Raw genomic sequence first — 20,871 nt, 5'->3', positions numbered from 1 at the left:
CTTTCTTCTGCCTTTTGGTGATCTCCATTCTGAATATTTGTAATAGTACCTCTTACCCATCCATCACTTCTTATTCTGTCTCACTACCATTTTGGCTCAACCAACATTTATCAGGCGCAGGCTGTTTGCCAAATACTTGTGAATGCCGGGGTTACAAAGATTAAGCAGCATTATAATGTATAAAACAAATTAGAGAGTTGTTTTTTTTTAACGCTTGGAATGCTTTGTATAAGGTCAAATGCATAATATTTTTGGTGAACCCATGAAAACAATGAGGTTGTCTGGTGAGTACAAATGTTTTGAAAAGAGGAGTTATGGGTGATAGTTGTAGAACCTGTTAACCTAGTGTATATTCTCTGCTGTGTTGTGTTTTGGTAGCACAGGTTGAAAAGAATCTTGATTCACAAAATCTGTAGTCATAAAAAGCATGGCCTCGTTAGCACTACAGCTCCCGGGCTCCAATATCCTCCTCAATGAAACAGAGATGACAGGAGAGGGTGTTTGTGTGGGTTTGGGGGTAGTGGTTGTTTTTAAATGAGGTTTGCATAAAATGTGTTTACCTAGCAACTGGACTTAATATGACAGTGCTCTCCAGTGTCCTGAATTCTATTACACAACATCTGAGCATTTAGCCTTTATTTATTTTTTACTATGACTGAGATTTAAAAAGACAAATGTTTAAGGGAAATTCAAATCTAAAAGTTGCAAGTTTCCTAAGTCTATTCCTTTGAATTACACGTTTCTGTGAAACATGGTTCAAAAACACTCAGGTCAGGCCAGTCAGAATCACTGTAGGATTGAAGAGTTGCAGGTGTGTGTGTGTGTGTGTGTGTGTGTGTGAGAGAGAGAGAGAGAGAGAGAGAGTAGATCACCTGAAGATGAGAAAGAAAGCAACCTGACAGCAATAGTCTAGAAATTTATGAGCCATAACAGATAGTTAATTATTTTTTAAGTGTTTTATTTATTATTGAGAGAGAGAGAGAGTGCACACCCACAGGCGGGGAAAGGACGGAGAGAGAGGAGGACAGAGGATCCAAAGCAGGCTCCACACTGACAGTGGTGAGCCCAGTGTGGGGCTGGAACTCAAGAACTGTGAGATCATGACCTGAGCCAAGGTCAGACACTCAACCGACTGAGCCACCCAGGTGCCCCAGATAGTTAATTATTCATTCAACTCACAGTATTGAGGATCTACTCTGTTGTACACAGTGGGATAAGGCAGGGCAGTTTCCAACAGCGTTTCCCAAGTTGCGGGCCATGGGACACTAATCTTGTGGCCTGTTGCACCAGCAAGCTTCCCAAGATGAAATAGGTTTGGGAAAGCTGTTTAGGTATCACTTTCATGAAGAGTCACACACCACTGGCTCTACAAATCGTCTAGTGTTTCCCAGTCATTTTTTTTTTTTTTTATAGAATCTATGTTTGGTAAGGCGTCTGTGGATATTCTACAAATACACCTTAGGAAAAACCAGTAACAAATTGAACCTTATTCAACCCAACTTTAAGGAGTATACAATGGATTGGTAATTGAAGAGGGTAGGACAGAGAACTTTGGAAACCTTCCAGGATTCTGAACTCTAAAGCTATGCAAGGAAACCCCAAGTGAGCTTGGCCAGTGGGAGAAGATGCTTAAGGTAGTGTGGAATGCTAGCTAGCATTCATGCAACATGGCGTGAGATATGGCCATAAAAAATGATGTATGGTTACGTGGATGGATAGATGGGTGGATAGATGGATGGATGGGTGGAGAGGGAAGGAACAAGAATGGAAAGATGGGAAGGGAAGAGGCACACCAACTAAGACAACAATAACAACAAAAGAAAATGAACTCTTGAAGTGATAGATGAACACAACTTTTCCAGAAGGGGAAATCAAAGGTATCTTGGTAGAGGTGACATTAATTTGGGGCTTATGGATGAACATGAATTGCTCATTCAAGTGGAGAGAAGAATTTGAATTTCTGATGATACTTTTAATGTATATGTACTTTATCATAATTTAAATGTTTGAAAATACGGACCTCCATTTGTAGCCACCAGGTCATTTCCTGTTTCCCTCATTAAGCCATGAGCCCCTTCAGTGTCTAATCTCTGTATCCTCAGTGTGGGCCGAGAACCTGGCAGGGAGTGTGGTTAGGACTTGTTGAATGAATAAGCGAGCAGATGAACAGGGGAATAAACCCTTTATTAACCATAGTGGTGGGTAGACCAGAACACGCTCTTTCCCTTGGTCTTTTCCAAAACTGGGCAGCCCACTTTATTTCCTAAGAAAACCAGGAAACCAGGGGAGAAGGCTATTTGGGGCAGATGGTATTTTACAAGACTCCTTTCTCTTTTTGCTTACAGGAGAGTGCAGCTGTCATGAAGGCTATGCCCCTGACCCGGTTCACAGACACCTGTGTGTGCGCAGTGACTGGGGACAGAGTGAAGGGTGAGTGGCAAGGGGCATCAGGGCAGGGACAGTGGAAAGCTGTCCCCTGCTCCTCTGCTATGGTAGTACAGGCCCCAAACCTCTCCACGAAGAGGACTCTTTTTCTACAACAGTTGTGTCGTATACAACCTGATGGACAGCGAATCCCATTTCCCACTGAATCACATTTTAATATTAAAGGTACATGATTAATGAATCTTCTAGAGAACAAAGGCTCAAATTTAACTCACCCTCCCACACTGTAAGTAATCAATGAACACTTCCTTAACTGGACTGATAGAGAATCGGGTTTTTGTCCATAAACTCCAGAATGGACAAATGGTCTTTAAAGTGCCGAGTCCTTCTGTGAAATGGAGATGTTCTCTTATAAATGGTCTTACCCAGTACATGGGTTTGAACAGCATGGATTTAAACTGCATGGGTCCACTTACATGTAGATTTTTTTTCAATAAATATAGTACAGAACTGTAAATGCATTTTCTTCATGATTTTCTTAATGACCTTTTCTTTTCTCTAGCCTACTTTATTGTAAGATGAAAGCGTCTAATACACATAACCTATAAAATATGTGTGAATCAACTGGTTATGTTATCAGTAAACCTTCCAGTCAACAGTAGGCTATTACTGAGCTGCCTGGCTGGCCTAGTCAGTAGAGCATGTGATTCTTGATCTTGGAGTTATGAGTTCAAGCCCCATGTTGAGCATAGAGCCTATTTTAAAGAACAACAACAAAATAAAGCAGTAGGTTATTGGTAGTTAGGGTTTGGGGGAATCAAAAGTTATACACAGAGTTTTGACTGGAGTGAGGCTATTATTTAAGGATCAACTGTAATTATCCTGTGAAATTTGGTTGTCTGTAAAGCTACTTTTAAGCAGTGTCCACATATGAATCCTACCTGCTTCTGACTAACACCATCTCCTTTTCTTTCCCTCCTTCTGTTCTTTCCACAGACCTTGGCCTTACACTACACTTGAGAGGGGCTATGACCTAGTAACAGGAGAACAAGCTCCTGAAAAGATTCTCAGGTGAGTTGACAGTCTTGTTGGGGCGTGATGCTGGGGATTGGAGGCATAGTCATGCATCCTAAGTCAAGGGAGCCTGTGAACTTCATTCAGGTTGCACTGAGTACAGAGGAACTCTCATTGGCATGAATGTACCATCATGGCCCAAATGTTGATGAGAATCTAATTCCCATTTGTCTGGCATCTAGACTTATGAACTCAGATATTTGAACTGGAAGAGGCTTCACTGATTATCTAGTCCAGTGCTTTGAAAATATTCTACAGCCACAGGACCTCTTCCTGCCACTTCCATGAAATCTCGTATGAAACTTCAGTACTTCAGCTGATGAAGACATATAACAAATTAAGTGGCAGAACTGGGAATCAGATTTTGGTTCAAACTGATTCAGGGTCCTTGCTCTTCACCTTTGTGAAGACTGCCCCTGCTGATTTAGCAGCCACTTATGGAACTCCTGCTTGCTCAAGACTGCTTGGGAAAGCATAACCAAAATAGTCCCTGTCCTCACAGAGCCTGCTGTTTACTGGGAGTCAGGACAGGTAGTCAGGATAAGAAAACTAGCCATGCAAAGCAGTGCATGGGCCAAATGATTAATACATTTAAGTAATGACATTCAAGTCTTGGCAGAGTTGGCCAAAATCATGCATTAGAGAATGTAGGGGACTCAGTTGGGTGGGAAGTAAGACATAGCCCTAGTGGGGATGGAAGGAGGGGCCCCTATTTTCTGTTTTCTCTCTGCTTCCCAGGGAGTTCCCCAATGGAAACTCTTACATTGCAGGTCTACTTTCAGCTTGGGCCAAGGACTCTGGCTTCCTGTCAGCAAAAGCTTTGTGGTTCCGCCTGTGGAGCTGTCCATCAACCCTCTGGCCAGCTGCAAGACCGATGTGCTCGTCACAGAAGACCCTGCAGATGTCAGGTAGGGAAGTCATCTCCACTGTTGTGTACCAAGAGCTCTTTGGCACACTAGAAGCCCCTCTGGTTCAGGATCACAGGGACCTCTTTGCTGAAGTGGCTTCTTAGTGTTGAAGTAGGCACCTGCCTAGTAGATGATGTGAAGAACACTGTCCAATATGTCATGCTCTACACTTCTAGAAGTGTCCCCCATTGGTGGGCCTCAATGGTTTATATTTCAACAGTATTACACTCCTTCTGGGTTTATGTAAAATATGAGGGAAGCGAATACATTATCTGGCTCATCCTGGGATTATTAATGATTATATCTTATAAAAGAACTTTACTTAATATTGTACACTGGAGAATCATGAAAGTGAAAGATGAGAGAATTAGATGCTTCTTTTGTGACTCTGGTACTGGGACAGACTTTGGACTAATCCATAGGTTCTTGATGCACAGGGCAAATTTATTTGTTCTTCATTCAGGAAAGGATGGAGACTACATCTTTCCTTACATGTTTGCACCTTGTAGTTAACTTCATTATAGACTTGCTCTACTGTGCTGTAATTAGTTGCTTACATATCATTCTGTCCCATTATGTGGTGAATCTCTCAAGGTCAAAGAAAATAACTTATTTAGCTTTCTAATCCCCAGTTCCCAGTACATATTGGACAACTACTAGATGTTTATTGATTTAATTAAACCAGTGGCCTTAGATCTGCTCCTGTCACTATTCTGGAGCTTTCTAGTGGAAGTTTTTGTTTTTGTTTTTGTTTTCTTTCCTTCCAATTTGATTAGGGGAAGCATTCCAGAAATTTTAATGTTACTAAAAATGGACTCAGCTTTTGAAAGCGGCACATGCACAGCTTGGTCACTCTTAAATTGGAACTCAGAATCATGCCTTACCAGCCTCATCCTTGTGATTGTGATTCTACCACTGCATAGCTGGCTCTGGGCCTTTCTGAATCCAGATGTCATCAGTATGTATGTGGCATCTTGATAAGAAGCTCCCAAATCCAACTCTTTGGATTGGGTTTGGGTTGGTCTCTGCTTTGCGATTTGTTTATTCTCACCTTCTCAACTTTTCATGGTGAAATGGCCCTAACATGGATGTTGATGTTTCCCAAAAGAGAGAGTTTGAAAAAGAATAAATTGTTAAGGGATAGCACTTAGGAAACAAATTGGTAATTATTAAGACCTAAGATGGTTTTACACACACACAAATTCATGGCAGTTTGCCATTATTTCTATTCTTGATAGACTTCAGGCCAGTGGACTTGAGTAAAGCATGTGCTAAGGTTTCTCTGCATTACATATTTTAAAAGTAGAGCAAAGATCATCTGGTTGAGGAGCTATTCTCAAGGAGACCCAGTGATCTTGATTGATATCAGCTGAAAGTTCTCCTCTAGCTTTCCTCCAAGTTCTGTACTGTTGACATTGAATTTGTAATTTCAGTGAAGGTACCGGTGTCATGATAACACTCACTCCAGATTTGAACAGGTCTGAGTTAGAAGCCCATGTCTACCGTGTATGAAGTATGTGATCCTGGCCAAATTCAATTTGCTAACTTTCCATTTTCTTAGCAAAATTGGGATAGTAACCGTGCCTTCTTCACAGAGTGTAACAATAATATAATTCATAGCCATTGATTATCCATTACATACCAAACCCTTTGCTAACATTATCTCATTATATTCTAACAAAAACCCCTTAAGGTGATGCTATTATTATTTGAATTTCCAGATTAAAAAGAAAGTGTGAGGCATAAGAGTGATGCCTTCACTAGTAAGTGCTGCACCCAAGCTTCAGCCCATGATCTCTTGAGCTCCAGAACCCATGTTTTTAATTATTTTGCTGAAACATCTCCCAAGAGTTGTTGTAATGATTAAGTAACATGATATATTAACACTAGTATGTGATACATTCCCAGTGCTACATTATACCCATGTTAGATGAACTAAATTCCAACCACAGTAGAGTTCAAGTAGAAACTGGGGATGATGGGGAAGGCAGAGTCAAGAAAATCGTATGCTATGTCGGGCTATTGAGAAAGACCATAATCCACAGGATGACTCAGTTGCCTTTTCTGATCCAATCTGATTTGCATTGAATTAGCAATCCAGAAAAGAAGGGCCTAGAATATCTGCATGCAGGGACTCTAAAACATCTTTAGAAATAAAAAAATAAAAAAAAAAAGAAAAGAAAGAAAGAAAGAAATAAAAGAAAAGAAAAAGTATAAGTACTAGCATACATTTCAGAAAGAGTATTATATGTAGTTAGAAGGGATAGTGCAGTAAGTTGGAAAAGGTGAGACCTTCAGGGGGCATGAGTCAATAACAAGGAGATGTTTTTCCTCACCTCCTGCTAAGAAGGCTGTGCCTGTTTACATGGCACACACACTCACACCAAGTTGGGGCCAGAACAGAACTGCTCAGGATGGGAGGAGGGGATGGTGTTCTGTAGCTATGGAAACTCCTTCTCAACCCTTCCTTCACAAACCACTGAGGTTCTCCTTTAAAGAAAAGTTACACAAATATTTGAAGAATATTTGGTTTGGTTAGGGCATTAGGTTATTATCCTCCTCAGAGGTGCCCTCATGATTTGTCTGGTCTTGGAGAAATAGCAGACAGCCTTTTAAGTCTTACCTTCAGCATACCTCCCACCAGTGCCCATTGGTTTCCCTGCAAGGGTGGATAAAAGATGGCAGTCATCACCATTCAAAAGAATCCGCGCTATGTAGGTTGAGTTCTCCAAGCTGCACTAATAAAGCTTGTTTGACATGACATTGCCCAGGCAAGTGATCATGGGTGTTTAAAGAATTAACAAGTTCCAGTCAGATGATATGTTACAAATTAATAAATAATAGATCATAATTATAGATAGCCAATAATAAGCCATAGAATCACAGCCAGGAGAATAGAGGAAAGGCTGTTCAAAAGCCAAGCCAGAAAGGAAAAAGATAAGCATTACAGCAGAATCAGAAGGAAAACTTAAAGATGCTTTGCCTGTTGACTTTTTTGTTGTTTTTTAGTTTGGGACAAGTCATTTGGAAAATACAGAATCTCACACTATGGAAGGCAGAGCAATTTAGCGGTCAAACATACAGGCTCTTCCCAGTTGGGTGGCTAAGTTTAAAACAACTGATGAGAACAAATTTTTGTGAGAACCTAGAACAACTGGAATTCTGAAACCTTTGTAGTGGGAATGTAAGTTAGCATGACCTGTACATAAATCTGTTGGGCAGAATCTACTAAAGTATATGGTGTAATCCATCAGTTCTACTTCTAATAATATACTTAGCAGAAATGTGTGTATATGCACCACCAATAATACATTCAAGAATGCTAATAGCAGCATTCGTTCACCCTGCCTAAAAGGGTGTAAAAAAACCACAAATCCCATCAGTTAAAAAAACGAAATAGATAATGAAATAGTCATGCCATGGAATACTACTAGCGATGAATAGTAACAACAACAACAACAAAACCAACCAACCACCCACATTGCCATCAATGAATCTCACAAATATAATATGGAGTTATAGAAGACACAGAAGACGCACAAAATTATGTGTATGTGAAGATCAAAAATAGTAAAAATGAATCTGTGCTGGTAGAGGAAACGATGAGGATTACTTTTTGTTGAAAGAGAGGGCAGTGATTCGTGGGAAACAGGGAAGAACTTATGTGATACTGACAGTGTTTGATTTCTTGATCTGGGTGGTGGTTATACGGGTGTGTTCTCCTATAAAAATTCACCAAGCTGTATAGATAACGATTTACACACTTCTCTTTATGTATGCTGCGTTTTGACTAAGCATACAGCTTATTACGTAAGGTAGTTCTTTTTCGGTTATGGAGCCCAGCTGAACTGCCTGAGCTCAAATCCCACCTCTACCACTTGCTTACTGCACGAGCTTTTCTGGAGCTGTGTTTCACCTTGTGGATAATGTGGATAGAAGATTATACCATGTAGGGGTGTGTTGTTGAGAATCAAGTGACATAATACATTGGAGAGCACTGAGTTTGGCACATGGGGAATTATCTAGAAGCATTAGTTATCACGTTTGTTGTTACTGTAACATAGTGTAACATATTTGTGTTCTCCTTCTCTTTTTAATTCTTTTCTCCTTTTGGTAAAAGGCTACATCCCATCCATGATGCATCTTAAAATCAGTAGTGTGTTAGTATTGAGAGCTCACATTCATCCCTTTGTCATGCATGGGGTTCAAGGAAGACTTAAATGTTAACTTACAAAGTCTGGTACAGTGTGGTAGGTCTCTGGCTTCATGTGTGTGAAAATATGTGTAGAAGGAATGAAGGGATATGCGTGCCATACACATGGAGTTCCTTGGGGGGTTGGAAAAGAAAAAAGCAATTCCAGACCAAAAGGATTAAGAAAGTGCAAGAGAGAACATTAGCAATTAACCTTGACTTGTGGATGGATTTTGGCTATGTAGAATCTAAGGCGAGAGGGAAGACTTTCAAGTCTGAGGAGTTGAAGGGCCAAATAAGAGAACTCTCCCTGGGGACATCTGCCGTTTTCCCAGCCTGTCCCAGCGGGAAGCTGCCGGGAATGAGATTCTCAGACACTAACGATGTCAGCTACAAAGGTGGATGAGTGAGCTCTCGTTAAATTGCATCCAGACTCTTTTCAATTCTCAAAACCTTAGCTGGGCCCCTCCTGTGTGCCAGGCACTGTGCCAAGATACCTGAGGAATACAGAGACATTAAGACCCACCTCTGCTTCCATGGATCTCACGGTAGCCAGGAGCGTGGAACAAGATACTGACTTGAGAGATGAAATAAAAGATCCTTGTGGAGAGAGAAGCATGGCAAACAACACTTATTTCTACACACTGAGCCTTCACAATTTTACCCAGAGCCGATTCTTCTTAGAAGAGAAATGCAAGAATAGCTATTATAGTTGGAATAATAATCATCCACAAAGCCCAGCTTTTGGAGCCCCTCAGTGATTTTTCTATGATCTCCAATCAATGGAAAGGAAATGATGAACTACTGTTAATTCCTGCACAATTTTGAAAGAATAATGGGATATCAGAATGAAAGCCAGCATTTCTCACTTGGTTACAATTTTCACATTGAATTTGTTCAGAATGGAATTAGGAATGCTTCCTTGTTCATTTGTCCTTTCAATTTCAAGCCCTGAGAATTTACTGAACACCTACTATATGCCAGGCTAAGTATTAGAGATATAAAAAATGTTCAGACAGAGATCTCAGTGCTTCAGCTGAGACAAAAGTGCAAACCAAAAGATGTCATATTTGGTGACAGCCCAAGAGGATAGAAGGAAAGAGCAGGACAGAGAAAGAGGAGAGACCTTCAGGTGAAACTGTGAAGTTTTAGCAGGAAGTCACTAGGTCACTGGTTCTCAGAGTGTGGTCCCTGGACCAGTAGCATCAGCACACCTGGAAACTTGATAGAGAGACCGATTTTCTGACTCCATTTGTGGGAGACTGATAATGACCCTCGATGGTATCAGCTCCCAATTCCTAGAACCTGTAAATGTTACGTTATTTGGAAAAATGGTCTTTGCATATGTAGTTACGCACCTTAAAAGAGGTTGATTATCCTGGATTATCTAGATGGGCCCATAGTACCATAACGAGTACCCTTATAAGGAAGCAATGATGTAAGTGCTTTACTGAAATGAGCTCATTGAATCTTCACCCATTATTAGCTCCGTTTAATGCTTGAGGAAACTAAGGCACGAAGAGGTCATTCAGCTTGCCAGCTGACACAGACAGGAAGCGGTAGAACCAGAATTTGAATCCTGGGAACCTGACTCCTGACTCCATGCTTCTCATCTCTAGACTGTGCTGACCCTATTTGTCCTGTTTGGGGACATTTTCCAGTATCCCAGATCAGTGTCTAAAGGGGCAAAGTGCTCAAATTTCCAGACCTGGGGTCACTGACCCTCCCTCGAAGCCAGTGGGAGCAGAGGCACCTTTACCATGTGGACTGAGATTGCAGGTACAGTTGTCCCCTAGAGGAAGATCAGGACAGGCGGTGGATGGATGCTGGACAGAAAACCCCACAGGTGCCCTCTCCACGGACAAGGCATGGGGACTGCAAGTGGCATGTCTGAGGAGGGAGCCTGTGTCTGGGGGCTGGTGCCAAGGGGCGCAGGGAGAAGAGGAGAGGAAACAGAACAAGCGTGCTATTTTCTTCTTCTCTCTCCCCTTGGCTGTGGCTACCTCGCCTAGCAGAATCAGCAGAATCCCCCGAGGACAGCTGAGGAGAGTGCCCCCGGCAGGTGCTCCTGTGTGAATGTCCCAGATACCAGAATCCGGCTTTTCCCAGACACTACCTCCAGGCAGATGCAATGTATTCTGGAAATGTGGGCTGTGCATCTTAAGGTGACACCCTCAACAGAAGCATTGTAGGTACATCTTTGTGTGACGGACACTGTGCTGGTTCTAGAAATATAAAGATCAGAAAGAGATGAACCAGTTGGAAAAAGTGTAGGATTGGAATCCTACACACCTGGACATGAGTCTTTGTGCACAATTTGCAACCTGAACTCTTTAGTTCAAGTAACTTTACTTCCTCCCCTTCCCCTTTCTGAACCTGGCAGATAGAGATGGTTGTGCTTCCCTCAGGTGGTTGTGAGGATATTATAATGTGTATAGAGTAACTCGTAGAGCACCTTACATGTAATTGGTGTTCAACGAGTGGAATGTTTTAGAAGTTTGAGCAGACACGGTACTACAAATAGGGAGGTAACCATACGGCACAGGGGGATCAGGTTATAAAAGGCACAGTTCACAGCACAGAGAAGGGACGTGTGCATGCTTCCTCTTGAGCAGGTGGCATCAGTGGTGGAGGCCAGGGATCATCAGAGCAGCAGGACATCAGGATATGTAGGGTAGGCAGGAGTGAGGCAGGTGGTCCATTACACAGGAGCAATGGATGGGAATGCCTGTAGGAAGCAGAGTCTGGAGGAGCGGGTGTCCCTTGATTCAGACCTCAGGTACTCAGGATGGCTCTCTCCTATTGGAGGTGAGTGAAACTCAGACTTTTCGCCTTTGCCTTCCCCATAAACTCAGCAGATCTTAGTGATGGTGGTGGTGTGCGTATACTCATGGCGGGCAACCTTGAAGTGCATCCCAGTGGGGATGCTGGGACAGGAGTGGGCTTCTTTAGCCCTCATCATGTAGCATCAGCCCCATCGAGCTTCACCCACTTTCCCTTCCTCACCAATTACTCACATAGAGTTCCCTTCCCAAAGAGCAAGAGAACTTCAGTAGGCAACCTACTTACCCACCCAATGAGAGGAGTACTAGGCGAAGGGATTAGTGTGGGCTCTGGAGCCCAACTGCTCGAGTTCCAATGCCAGTTCCACCCCTCATTAACTGACCTTGGGCAAGTAACTTAAACTTTCCACGTCTCCATTTCCTATCTGCAGATAAGAATAAGAATTGCTATTATATCTTTGGATTTATTTTTAAAGTTTATTTATTTCGAGAGTGGGGAGCAAGTGGGGAGGAGGGCAGAGAGAGAGGGAGAGAGAGAATCCCAGGCAGGCTCCATGCTGTCAGTGCAGAGCTTGATGCGGGACTCAAGCCCATGAAACTGTGAGATCATGACTTGAGCCGAAACCAAGAGTCAGACGCTCAACCGACTGAGCCACCCAGGCGCCCCTGAGTGTTTTTGTGAGTATTGAATAACATTTAAACTCTTGGCCCACAGTCATAAATAATAATTACAGCCATGTATTGAGCACTTATTTTGTGCCAGGCCCTCTCGGAGCCCTTTATATGTATCAGTTCTGACTTCTCACAACAACTGAATGACGGAGTCATTATTATTTACCGGTGAGGAAACTGAGGCACACAAAATTTAATTTCTTTGTCCAACATATTATGAGTAGTGAGTGGCAGAACGAAGACTTGAATGCAAGCTGTCTGGTGACTGCTTCGTAAATGTTGGCTGTTGTTGATGTGGGGGAATCTCTGTAAGATCGGGACCTAAGCCCATTGGATTTTCTGTCTTCATCTTTGTGGACCGTTTAGTCCACTGAGTGTGTGTGTGGAAGTCCATTCCATGCTAGTGGAAGACAAAATATTAAATGGGAAAAGGGAGAGGCTGTGGGGGCAGTAGGGAGTGTGTCTGTCACTCACAGCTGGGTTCATAGGACTTGGCATTAGCAATTGCCCTGCACCACCACATCCCTCCCTTGTTCTAGGAAGACGAAGCCCCTCCGAGAAGCATTACTTTAAAGGCCTCTACGCTCCCTCAAATGGACCTACTCCATGCCCACATCTCTTCACATCCTGGCTGCCTGTCACTCAGCCAGTGAGCCTGGAGACATATATATTTTCCCCCATTTCAGTTTAGCGATCATAATAAAAGTGAAGTCTATTAGGATGAGTTTCTGCCCAGGCTCGGTAAATCTCTTCAAACACTGTTCAGCACCAGATTTCTGTTAGTCTTTGCCACTGGGGAGGCTGGAGCACGCACCAACTGTGAGCTCAGGCGGAGGGCCCACGACACAGCCTCTGCTAAATGAAACTCAAATGGAGACTTTGGAATATAAATATTGAAGTGACCCAGGTTGGATAAAGGAGAACCAGTTAGCTAAGCTTCTCCCTTACATGCAGGAGATGCTAAATTATTAAAACTTTAATAAATGTAATAATAAATATTTGATGTTGAATTATAGAAGGCTTTGCAGATACAGTGAATCTGAGAAACGACTTGTTATATCTGCATTAGAAGTTAAACACTTTTCAAATGGGACTTCAGATGTTGAAATAGGACTGTAGCTCTTTGGATGAAAAGAGGGAGAGGGAGACATGAAAAGTGCAATTTTGGGCAAGCATACTGGGCTGGGGGTCAGGATACCTGTGTCTGAGTCCCAGCTTCACCCTAAAGACAGCTATAAGTGGCGTTCCAGGCATGCCTACCCAGGCAGAAGCCTCGTCCGCACAATGTCCTATGTGTGGTCCTTACAGCCATATTCCAAGTTCAGTGCTACTTTTATCCCCCAATTTCACAGGTGAGGAGCTGACATTCTAAGACCCTTGGCAGCACAGCTGGTGAGAAGGTTTGGGATTAGAACACAGAGCTTGTGATCTCAGGAACCTACCGGTGTCAGTCACGCCACTGTGCCTCCCTTCCTCTGTTTCACTGCACGGAAGCCCATTCTGCTCCCTATCAGTTGGCATATTTTTGGTTTCAGGAGACAGAAGTTCAATTCAAATGAGTTAACGACAGCTGTATTGGAAGGACACCATGGGAAGAGAGGGAGATCAGCTGAGCCACAGGGGTTGGAGGAAGGGTTGAGGGAATTACATGGCATTAGCGTTCTGTCTTGCCTCTGCATCGTCTCATGATGGCTTCTTTCTCTCTGCATGCACAACTGCATCCTGACTACTCTCACTCCACAGCAGGAGTTGTGATAATCCTGAGTCCCCCATATCCTTGTGCTCTTAGCCCAAAGAGTGAATTCTTCTCTTCCTAGGGTTGCAGTTTGAAAGATCCTAGAGAAGGAATCTTACTGGCCTGGAATGGGTTAGGAGCTCCCCTCCAGATTAGCCGTCTCTGATTAGGGAGTGGGATCACAGTGTACAGATGGCATGGGAGGAAGGTTGGGGCTTGGGGAGGGGGCCATCAGTTGCATATCTACTCCAACACATGACTTCAAAGCCCCTCCCTGGGCTTCTAGTTATTCATCTGCCTGAGAGATTAGACTGAATCATGGATGGCAGCTACTGGACATCTCATGTGCCGACTTCAGTTAGTGGGTTGGGGATGCCTACCATATTATGATTTCTGAGGCTGCAGACCAGACTCAGGTGGGAAAAGTGTCATGATCAGCTCATGAAGCCTGCCTTCAGTATTGATGGGAGTTGGAACAGAAGAGTCAGGTGTTTGCCAACTGTCAACTGGTAGTATTCAGAGCTCCTTCCGGTTTTGTATCTGATGACTTGATGTGTGTGTCCCGGTAAAACGAAAGGGGATTTTTGGCTGCTGAGATGTAGGAGACAGATAGTCATGTGGATGGAAATACTGAGAATGAATTAGAAATGGGGCTCACTCCGTCTGTCTGTTTTTATCTATCTGTTATCTCAGGGGGTATATTTGGATAATCTCGTCTTGGTTCCAACAGATTTTCTGAAATAGATTTCTGGCTTGAGGCAGAATTGGGGCCTCTATAGAGGTGCTTCCTAGATACTGTCTTGTACTATCATTTTCACTTATAATGTTTTAAAAATGGAACACTCTAAGCTGTAAACAAACCACCCTCATTACAAGGGTCTTGAACTGAATCTTAGCATTCCAAAGGCGTGTTGAAACAGTTACAAGCTCACAAACTGGAAGTGACCATCTGAGTCATTTTTTTTCCCATTTCTATGCCATCATGTGGCTGGTTCTAGGTCAATAGAATCCACCTTCTGCCTGTGGGTATCTCATAGCCTCCTGCTGTGTTGTTTGTCATGGTCTCACAATGTTCCCTTAGATATCTTTGCTCTGTTCTCACCTAAACCATCCAGGCTTTAAATTATTCAAGCAGAAACGCAGGGGTAGTGATTACCAAGATAAACTAAATTAAGCAATTGTTTTGCCTTCCAAGACCCACTCATTGGGATTGGGTAGGACCACCCTTTTGCCTTAGCACATCTTATTCTGCCGGATAAGTCTCAATTCCCATTTTACTCAACACACACATACATGCACCAGTGCAGTCTGGTCAGAAAGATGATTTGGATATTTCAATGAGAAATGAATTGATCTGGATATTAGACTTACCTCCTTTTCCCCTTATTCATCAAGGAAACTAATATCAAAGAGGGTCCCAGCAGAAGCAGGCGGATTGCTCAAGCTGGGAAAGGTTTAAAAGGAAGCTATTCACAAAGTTGGGGAGGGGAAGTTCTGGAGAAACAACAAGGGATATGCAGTAGACTGTGGCAGGTATCAGTGAGTCAAGGTGAGGGGGAGGTTACCAGAGCCTGGAGAGAGAATTGCATGCAGAATACTGCCTGACAGGAGCGTTGGCCTTCAGTCAAGAGACACAGACAGGAAAGAAGCCAGGGGAATAAATATCCCAACCTCACTCATCCACCTCCCACCAGACCTTCTGCTAGTGCCCCCACACTGGCTGACCCAACGGGAGCCCAGACAAGAGAGTCCATTGAGCCTGTCGACCAAACTCAACCTCCTGAGGCCCAAAGCAGGGTAAGGATGAGCTGAGGGTTGATGTGGAGGAATAAATGGAAGAGACCCAGCATGAATGCACAACCTTCCCATTTTACCTTCAAAATGTCCGTGCCTCTTCATCTTCCCTAACACTCCTAGCCTCAAAACCTCCCAAAGAATCTCCTTGCTTTCAGTCCTCCCTGTATCCCCATGCACATGCCTGATCCAACTGCTACACAGATTGGACCATGCCTATCTCCTGCTAAAACCATTTAGAGCCCCCCAACATGCCCCACACAGCCTCACAATAAAAATCCAAACCGTTTCTCCTGATACACATTAACACTTCAGAATATGACCACCATCCCCTCTGGGATCTTGTTTCTCACCGTGTCCCCATTTGCCATTCCCTCAAAATGCCAGACACATTCCTATCTCATTGTCTTCACCAGTGTTGTACCTCTGCCTGAAATGTCCTCATGCTCACACAGTCTGCCGTGTTCCTGGCACACTCTCTCCATCCATCACAGGCTTGCAGAAGTGTCACTTCCTCTGAGCAACCTTTCCAGAACATATCTTCCTTCCATCCACTTGGAATCGTGACCCCCTTAACACTTTGCGCATGCCAGTAGAATTTCTTAATTATGGGACAGCTCATTGCCTTGCATTATAGTTAACGGTAAGTGAGTATTCCCACTCTGCCCCTACCTGGTATCTATGTGTTCCTGGAGGTCAAGGCCTGAATCTTAGCCATATTTGCACTTCCAGTCCTAGGCACAGTCAGTGTCTCAGAGCAAGGATACAGAGCATTTTGATGACCCTAGTTTGATGTAGCTGCAGTGGCACCGTCATGGGGATATTTTGATATTATCAATAAATTGCTTGACAAATTTCTTTATAATGTCTCTGCGCTTCACCCAACCCCCTTACCCATAAATATCCTTAACATCAAACGTCCCTATCAAAACTTCCGGCCTCATGGTGTTTATTGTACTTCATTATAAACACATCCATCTTGTTGTAGAGGGGTTCCAAATAACACCAGTACTTTGGGGGTAGTAAATGTAACAGAATAAAAAAGGAGAATTCTCTAATTTGAAGGGTTTAAAAATCCTATGATAAATGAAGTGGCTACATTGATTTCCTGGGTGGCAGCATTCCCAAGGACGGTAATATGTTAATGAACATCACAAGTCTTTAGGAAGCAAGGTCTGCACACAGTCTCCCCAACAGTATTTAATGAGGTACAGGCTCAGGACCAACATTTCTTGAGACCCACTGCCGGTAGTACCACATTAGCCCACTGAGATTCAAATGGTACACAACATTCTTTGGGGAGGGCGGAGCAGAGGGCTGTCCTCTCTGCTATTGGCTTATTAGGCCAGCTGCTGCTGAGCTCCACATTCTGTCTCCTTGACCCTGTAGAAGGCCCTCATGGAAAGTGTAGGCTTAAATAGAATGGGCATGTTGGATACTTCAGAGGAGGAACAAATCCTGAGTGGGTAGATGTGTACCATCACCTACAACTGGCAGAGGAGGAAAAGGAAGTAGCCAAGAGAAAAAAAGTAGTGAAAAAGATGAAAACCTTCATAGTAATCTAGGCTTTTGGAACTCTAGGCTCAGCATAGACCAGACGTTAGCCACATAGGCTGTAGTGCCGGATGCTCTGACTCAAATCCCAGCAATGCCACCCCCATTTGGTTAAGGTGGGCAAGTTGCTTTACCTTGCTCGGCCTGTTTCTACATTAACAGAATAAAGATGGCTGCCCCATAAGATCTCTTTGAGAATCAAGTGATGTAATGTATGATGCATTTGGCACAAATATATTGGCTCTTATGATTTACCCCAAACTTAACCCAGTATGAGAATCCTTCTTTAGGCTTTTTAAAAAATCTTGCCTTTCGAAAGGGATTGTGATTCATGCTCTTTGCAAACTCCATTTTCCCTTGGCATTCAGTAATCACTCAGTAAGTGCATGATGAACGAGTCATTGAAATGTAACTTCAAGTTGTTTCAAAAAGGAAGAAGAGGGGTGCCTGGGTGGCTCAGCCCTGGGTGGTTGAGAGTTCGACTTCAACTCAGGTCATGATCTCACAATTTGTGGGTTCGAACCCCACATTGGGCTCTGTGCTGACAGCTCAGAGCCCGGAGCCTGCTTTCCATTCTTTGTCTCCCTCTCTCTCTGCCTTCCCCTGCTTGCATTCTGTCTCTCTGTCTCAAAAATAAAAAAGCATTAAATTTTTTTTAAAAAGGAACAATAGATTTATAGCATTGTGCACAGTACCTAAAACGTGGAGACAACTCAAGCATCCGTCAGTGGTTGAACAAACAAGCAAAATGTGGTACGTACGTGCAATGGAATATCATTTAGCCTTAAAAAGGAAGAGAGTTCTAATGTGCTACAACGTGGATGAACCCTGAGGATATTCTTAGAAAAATAAGCCTGTGACAAAAAGACAGATACTGTATAATTCCACTTATATGAGGTACTTAGAGTAGTCGGAAATCGCAGAGACAGAAAACAGAATGGTGGATGCCAAGGGCCGAGGGGCGTGGGGATTGGGGTGGTTGTTTGGCACGTTCAGAGCTTCAGTTTTACAAGACGAAGAAGTTCTGGAGATGGATGGTGGCGATAGTTGTACAATATGAGTGTGCATAATGTCACTGAACTGTATACTTAAAAAAAGGTGAAGATAGTAAATTTTATGTCTGTGTTACTACAAGTTAAAAAAGGGAAAAAAGAATAAGGCAATGAGAGAGAATGGTTTTGGGGGCAAGGGGGGAGCATGCATGGTAGTCCCAGTGAGTCCTAGCAAGCCACTCCAGACCCCTCGAAAGCATCTTAGGTACAGAGTTCCTGGAGCAGAGTATGGCTCCACAGTGCACCTTTTTCTCCCTCCTCCCCTCCAGGGCGTTTTCCAGCCCTGCCAGCATCCTCTCATGTACAAGACTGGCACATTGAAATGGGACAGCCTGAGAGGGTGCATGACATTTGCACACTGGGGTTGTACAGGTGCTGCAGGATGGATGAGGGTGTCCAGGCCAGTGGGGTGAATACAGTATCTGGAAGGCATGACAGGAAATAGGAAGGGAATCTACATATCCCAGAAAGGACCTGGTCTTCGGGGAAAGATTTTGGTTGCCCATGAGAGCTGAGGGACTCTAGGTCCAAAGGGGGAAAGCCTCACTTCCCTCATCTGCAAAATGGGCTTTAAAGAGATGATTTAGCTCCTAGGGAGCATTTGGCAATCTCTGGGAATATTTCTGGTGGCCACGGTGGGAAAATGCTCCTGGTAGAGGCAGGGATGTTGCTAAACATCCTAGAGTGCACACTCCACCCCCTTCAATAAGGAATTTATTCAACTCCATATGTCAATAAAGAACTACCTAAACCCAGATTTCACTGGTGCCAAGATTGAGGAGCCCTACCTTAGATGAAATTATATTATCCCCATTGAACAGATGTAAAAAACTGTGGCTCAGGAGGTAGGCTTTCAAATTCATGCTCCTTCCATGACATCCTTCTAGAGACCCAGTTCTAAAGGGGTGAGGGTGTCGGGCAGATTATGAAGCCACCGTATTAAGCATATAGAGGCATGCTGGCCTGCATAGACTTGGCCCCAGGGAGACAGGAGGAAGAACTGGTCTCAGGAGTAAGGCAGCGTTCTGGTCTTAGGAATGAGCATCAGCCTCAGGCTTTTGGAACCCTTCCCCCTGGTCTGAAAGGAGCCCTGCAGAGCTCTGCTGGGCTGCTAGTTCCAGCACCCAGGGCCCGGTGCCCGCGGGGCGAGGAGGAGCATCGCAGGCAGGTCTGACTAACCCACTCCTCCAAAGTGAGCCAGGCACACCCCGCCCTCCCTTGCTGTGACGGATTTTGAACATTAAAAAAAAAAAAAAAAAAAGTTTACAATCCCAGCCGGGCAGGCATAAATCACAGCGCCTCTGTGTAGCAGCAGCAGACGTGACTTATGGCCCCATCGCCATGGCAACGGGAGCACAGCCGCGCAGGCACAAAAGCTCCGCTCCCGCCTGACAGGCCTGTGCGGGGCCCTGATGGAGAGGCCAGTGTTCCAGAGAAAGGATGTATTCTCCGGAACTCACTGCCCATTTGTCTCCGTTCCGCACCGGAGCGAGCCCCTTGCTCTTCCTCCCCTCTTCCCGTCCCCGGCCAACAGGTCGTTGTCCTCTGTCTCTTCCCTGTGCCACGGTGTTTTCCTCTTTTTAACCTGTCCTCCCAAAAGCTTGCAGAAAAGACCCCAGTTGGATCCTGCAAAGACTCACGGGTGTGCCTGGCCATCGTCCCTGAGCTGGGAGCCGTGATGATGGCTCCCACTTGTCCAGCCCCAGTCCGTGTGGACACGATGCAGGGATTTCCTCCACAACATTAGCAAATAGACCTCTTAGGTGTCCTTCCTGCCTCCTGAGTCATCCTCCGCATGCAGCTAGAGTGGATTCCTTGGGATTACAAACATGTTTTAGACCCTCCCATCGCTCCCCTTGTCTCTTGCCAGGAAGCTATGGAGCCCGAATTCCTCAGTGCAACCCACAGCCTTGGGGGTCTGGCCCTGCTTCTCTTTCCAGCCACATCCCCAAGATCCAAACTTCTTGAGTGCCTTTAGTTCCTCCACGCTTCCAGTTCTAACTGCCTAGAACACAGGAATCACCTGCCCCTTCATCTGGCTTCTTTATACTCAGCCAACAGGACTCGGCGTATGCCGCCTCCCCCAGGAAGCTGTATGTGATCCCACAAGCCCTTTCTCCATGCGTGTCCATAGCGCCTGACCTCTCCTCATCGTCAACACTCAACCTCATACAGCGCCACTGCTGTTCAGTAAGCCCTATTGCATTGCCCAGTTCCCATTTCCTCTCTCTAGTCACCGCTATCCCCTCCTCACATCACTTCCTGCCTTCACTCCTGATGTTCTTTATTTTATCTTTATTTACTTATTTTTTGTTTTTATTTATTTTTGAAGGGGGGGGGCATGGGCGGGGGAGGAGCAGAGAGAGAGGGAGACACAGAATCCGAAGCAGGCTCTAGGCTCCGAGCTGTCAGCCCAGAGCCCGACGTGGGGCTCGAACTCACGAGCCTGAGATCATGACCTGAGCCGAAGTCAGAGGCTTAACCGACTGAGCCACCCAGGCGCCCCTGGAGGCTTCAGTTTAAATGGTTCTTCTTCCAGAAAGCCAGGTCTTGCCTCCTTAGATAAGGGTAAATGAGTGACCCTCAGTCCTGGCTAAGGTCTGGTGAGTTTTTAAAATCTGGTGAGTTTTTAAAATCTGTGGATGCATGCCAGACCTAGTGGGTGGAAGAGGAACAGGATAGTTGCATAATCTCAGCAGATCTCTCCACAAGGAACCTGCTG

The 20,871-nt window shown here is 44.3% G+C and overlaps 1 protein-coding gene across 3 annotated transcripts in view; it reads left to right on the top strand.

The window, feature by feature from the left end:
- The window catches only part of ASTN2 (astrotactin 2), an 882,297-nt gene that overhangs the window by 417,212 nt on the left and 444,214 nt on the right, over positions 1-20,871 (top strand). For 2 of the 3 annotated variants that reach the window (XM_047068551.1, XM_047068534.1), the window contains 3 exons: positions 2,346-2,430; positions 3,382-3,456; positions 4,230-4,367. In XM_047068551.1, the coding sequence (XP_046924507.1) occupies positions 2,346-2,430; positions 3,382-3,456; positions 4,230-4,367 (298 nt within the window). The remainder of the gene's footprint in view (positions 1-2,345; positions 2,431-3,381; positions 3,457-4,229; positions 4,368-20,871) is intronic. The other variant, XM_047068542.1, reaches the window with a different exon arrangement.

This window comes from Lynx rufus, unplaced genomic scaffold, assembly GCF_022079265.1.
Source record: "Lynx rufus isolate CCGP_SWC_20201006 ecotype Redwood Valley unplaced genomic scaffold, mLynRuf1.p SCAF_10, whole genome shotgun sequence".
In the NCBI taxonomy this organism is placed as follows: Eukaryota; Metazoa; Chordata; class Mammalia; order Carnivora; family Felidae; genus Lynx; species Lynx rufus.
Note: the sequence above shows the minus strand (reverse complement) of the source record. Positions and strands in the feature narration are given on the sequence as shown.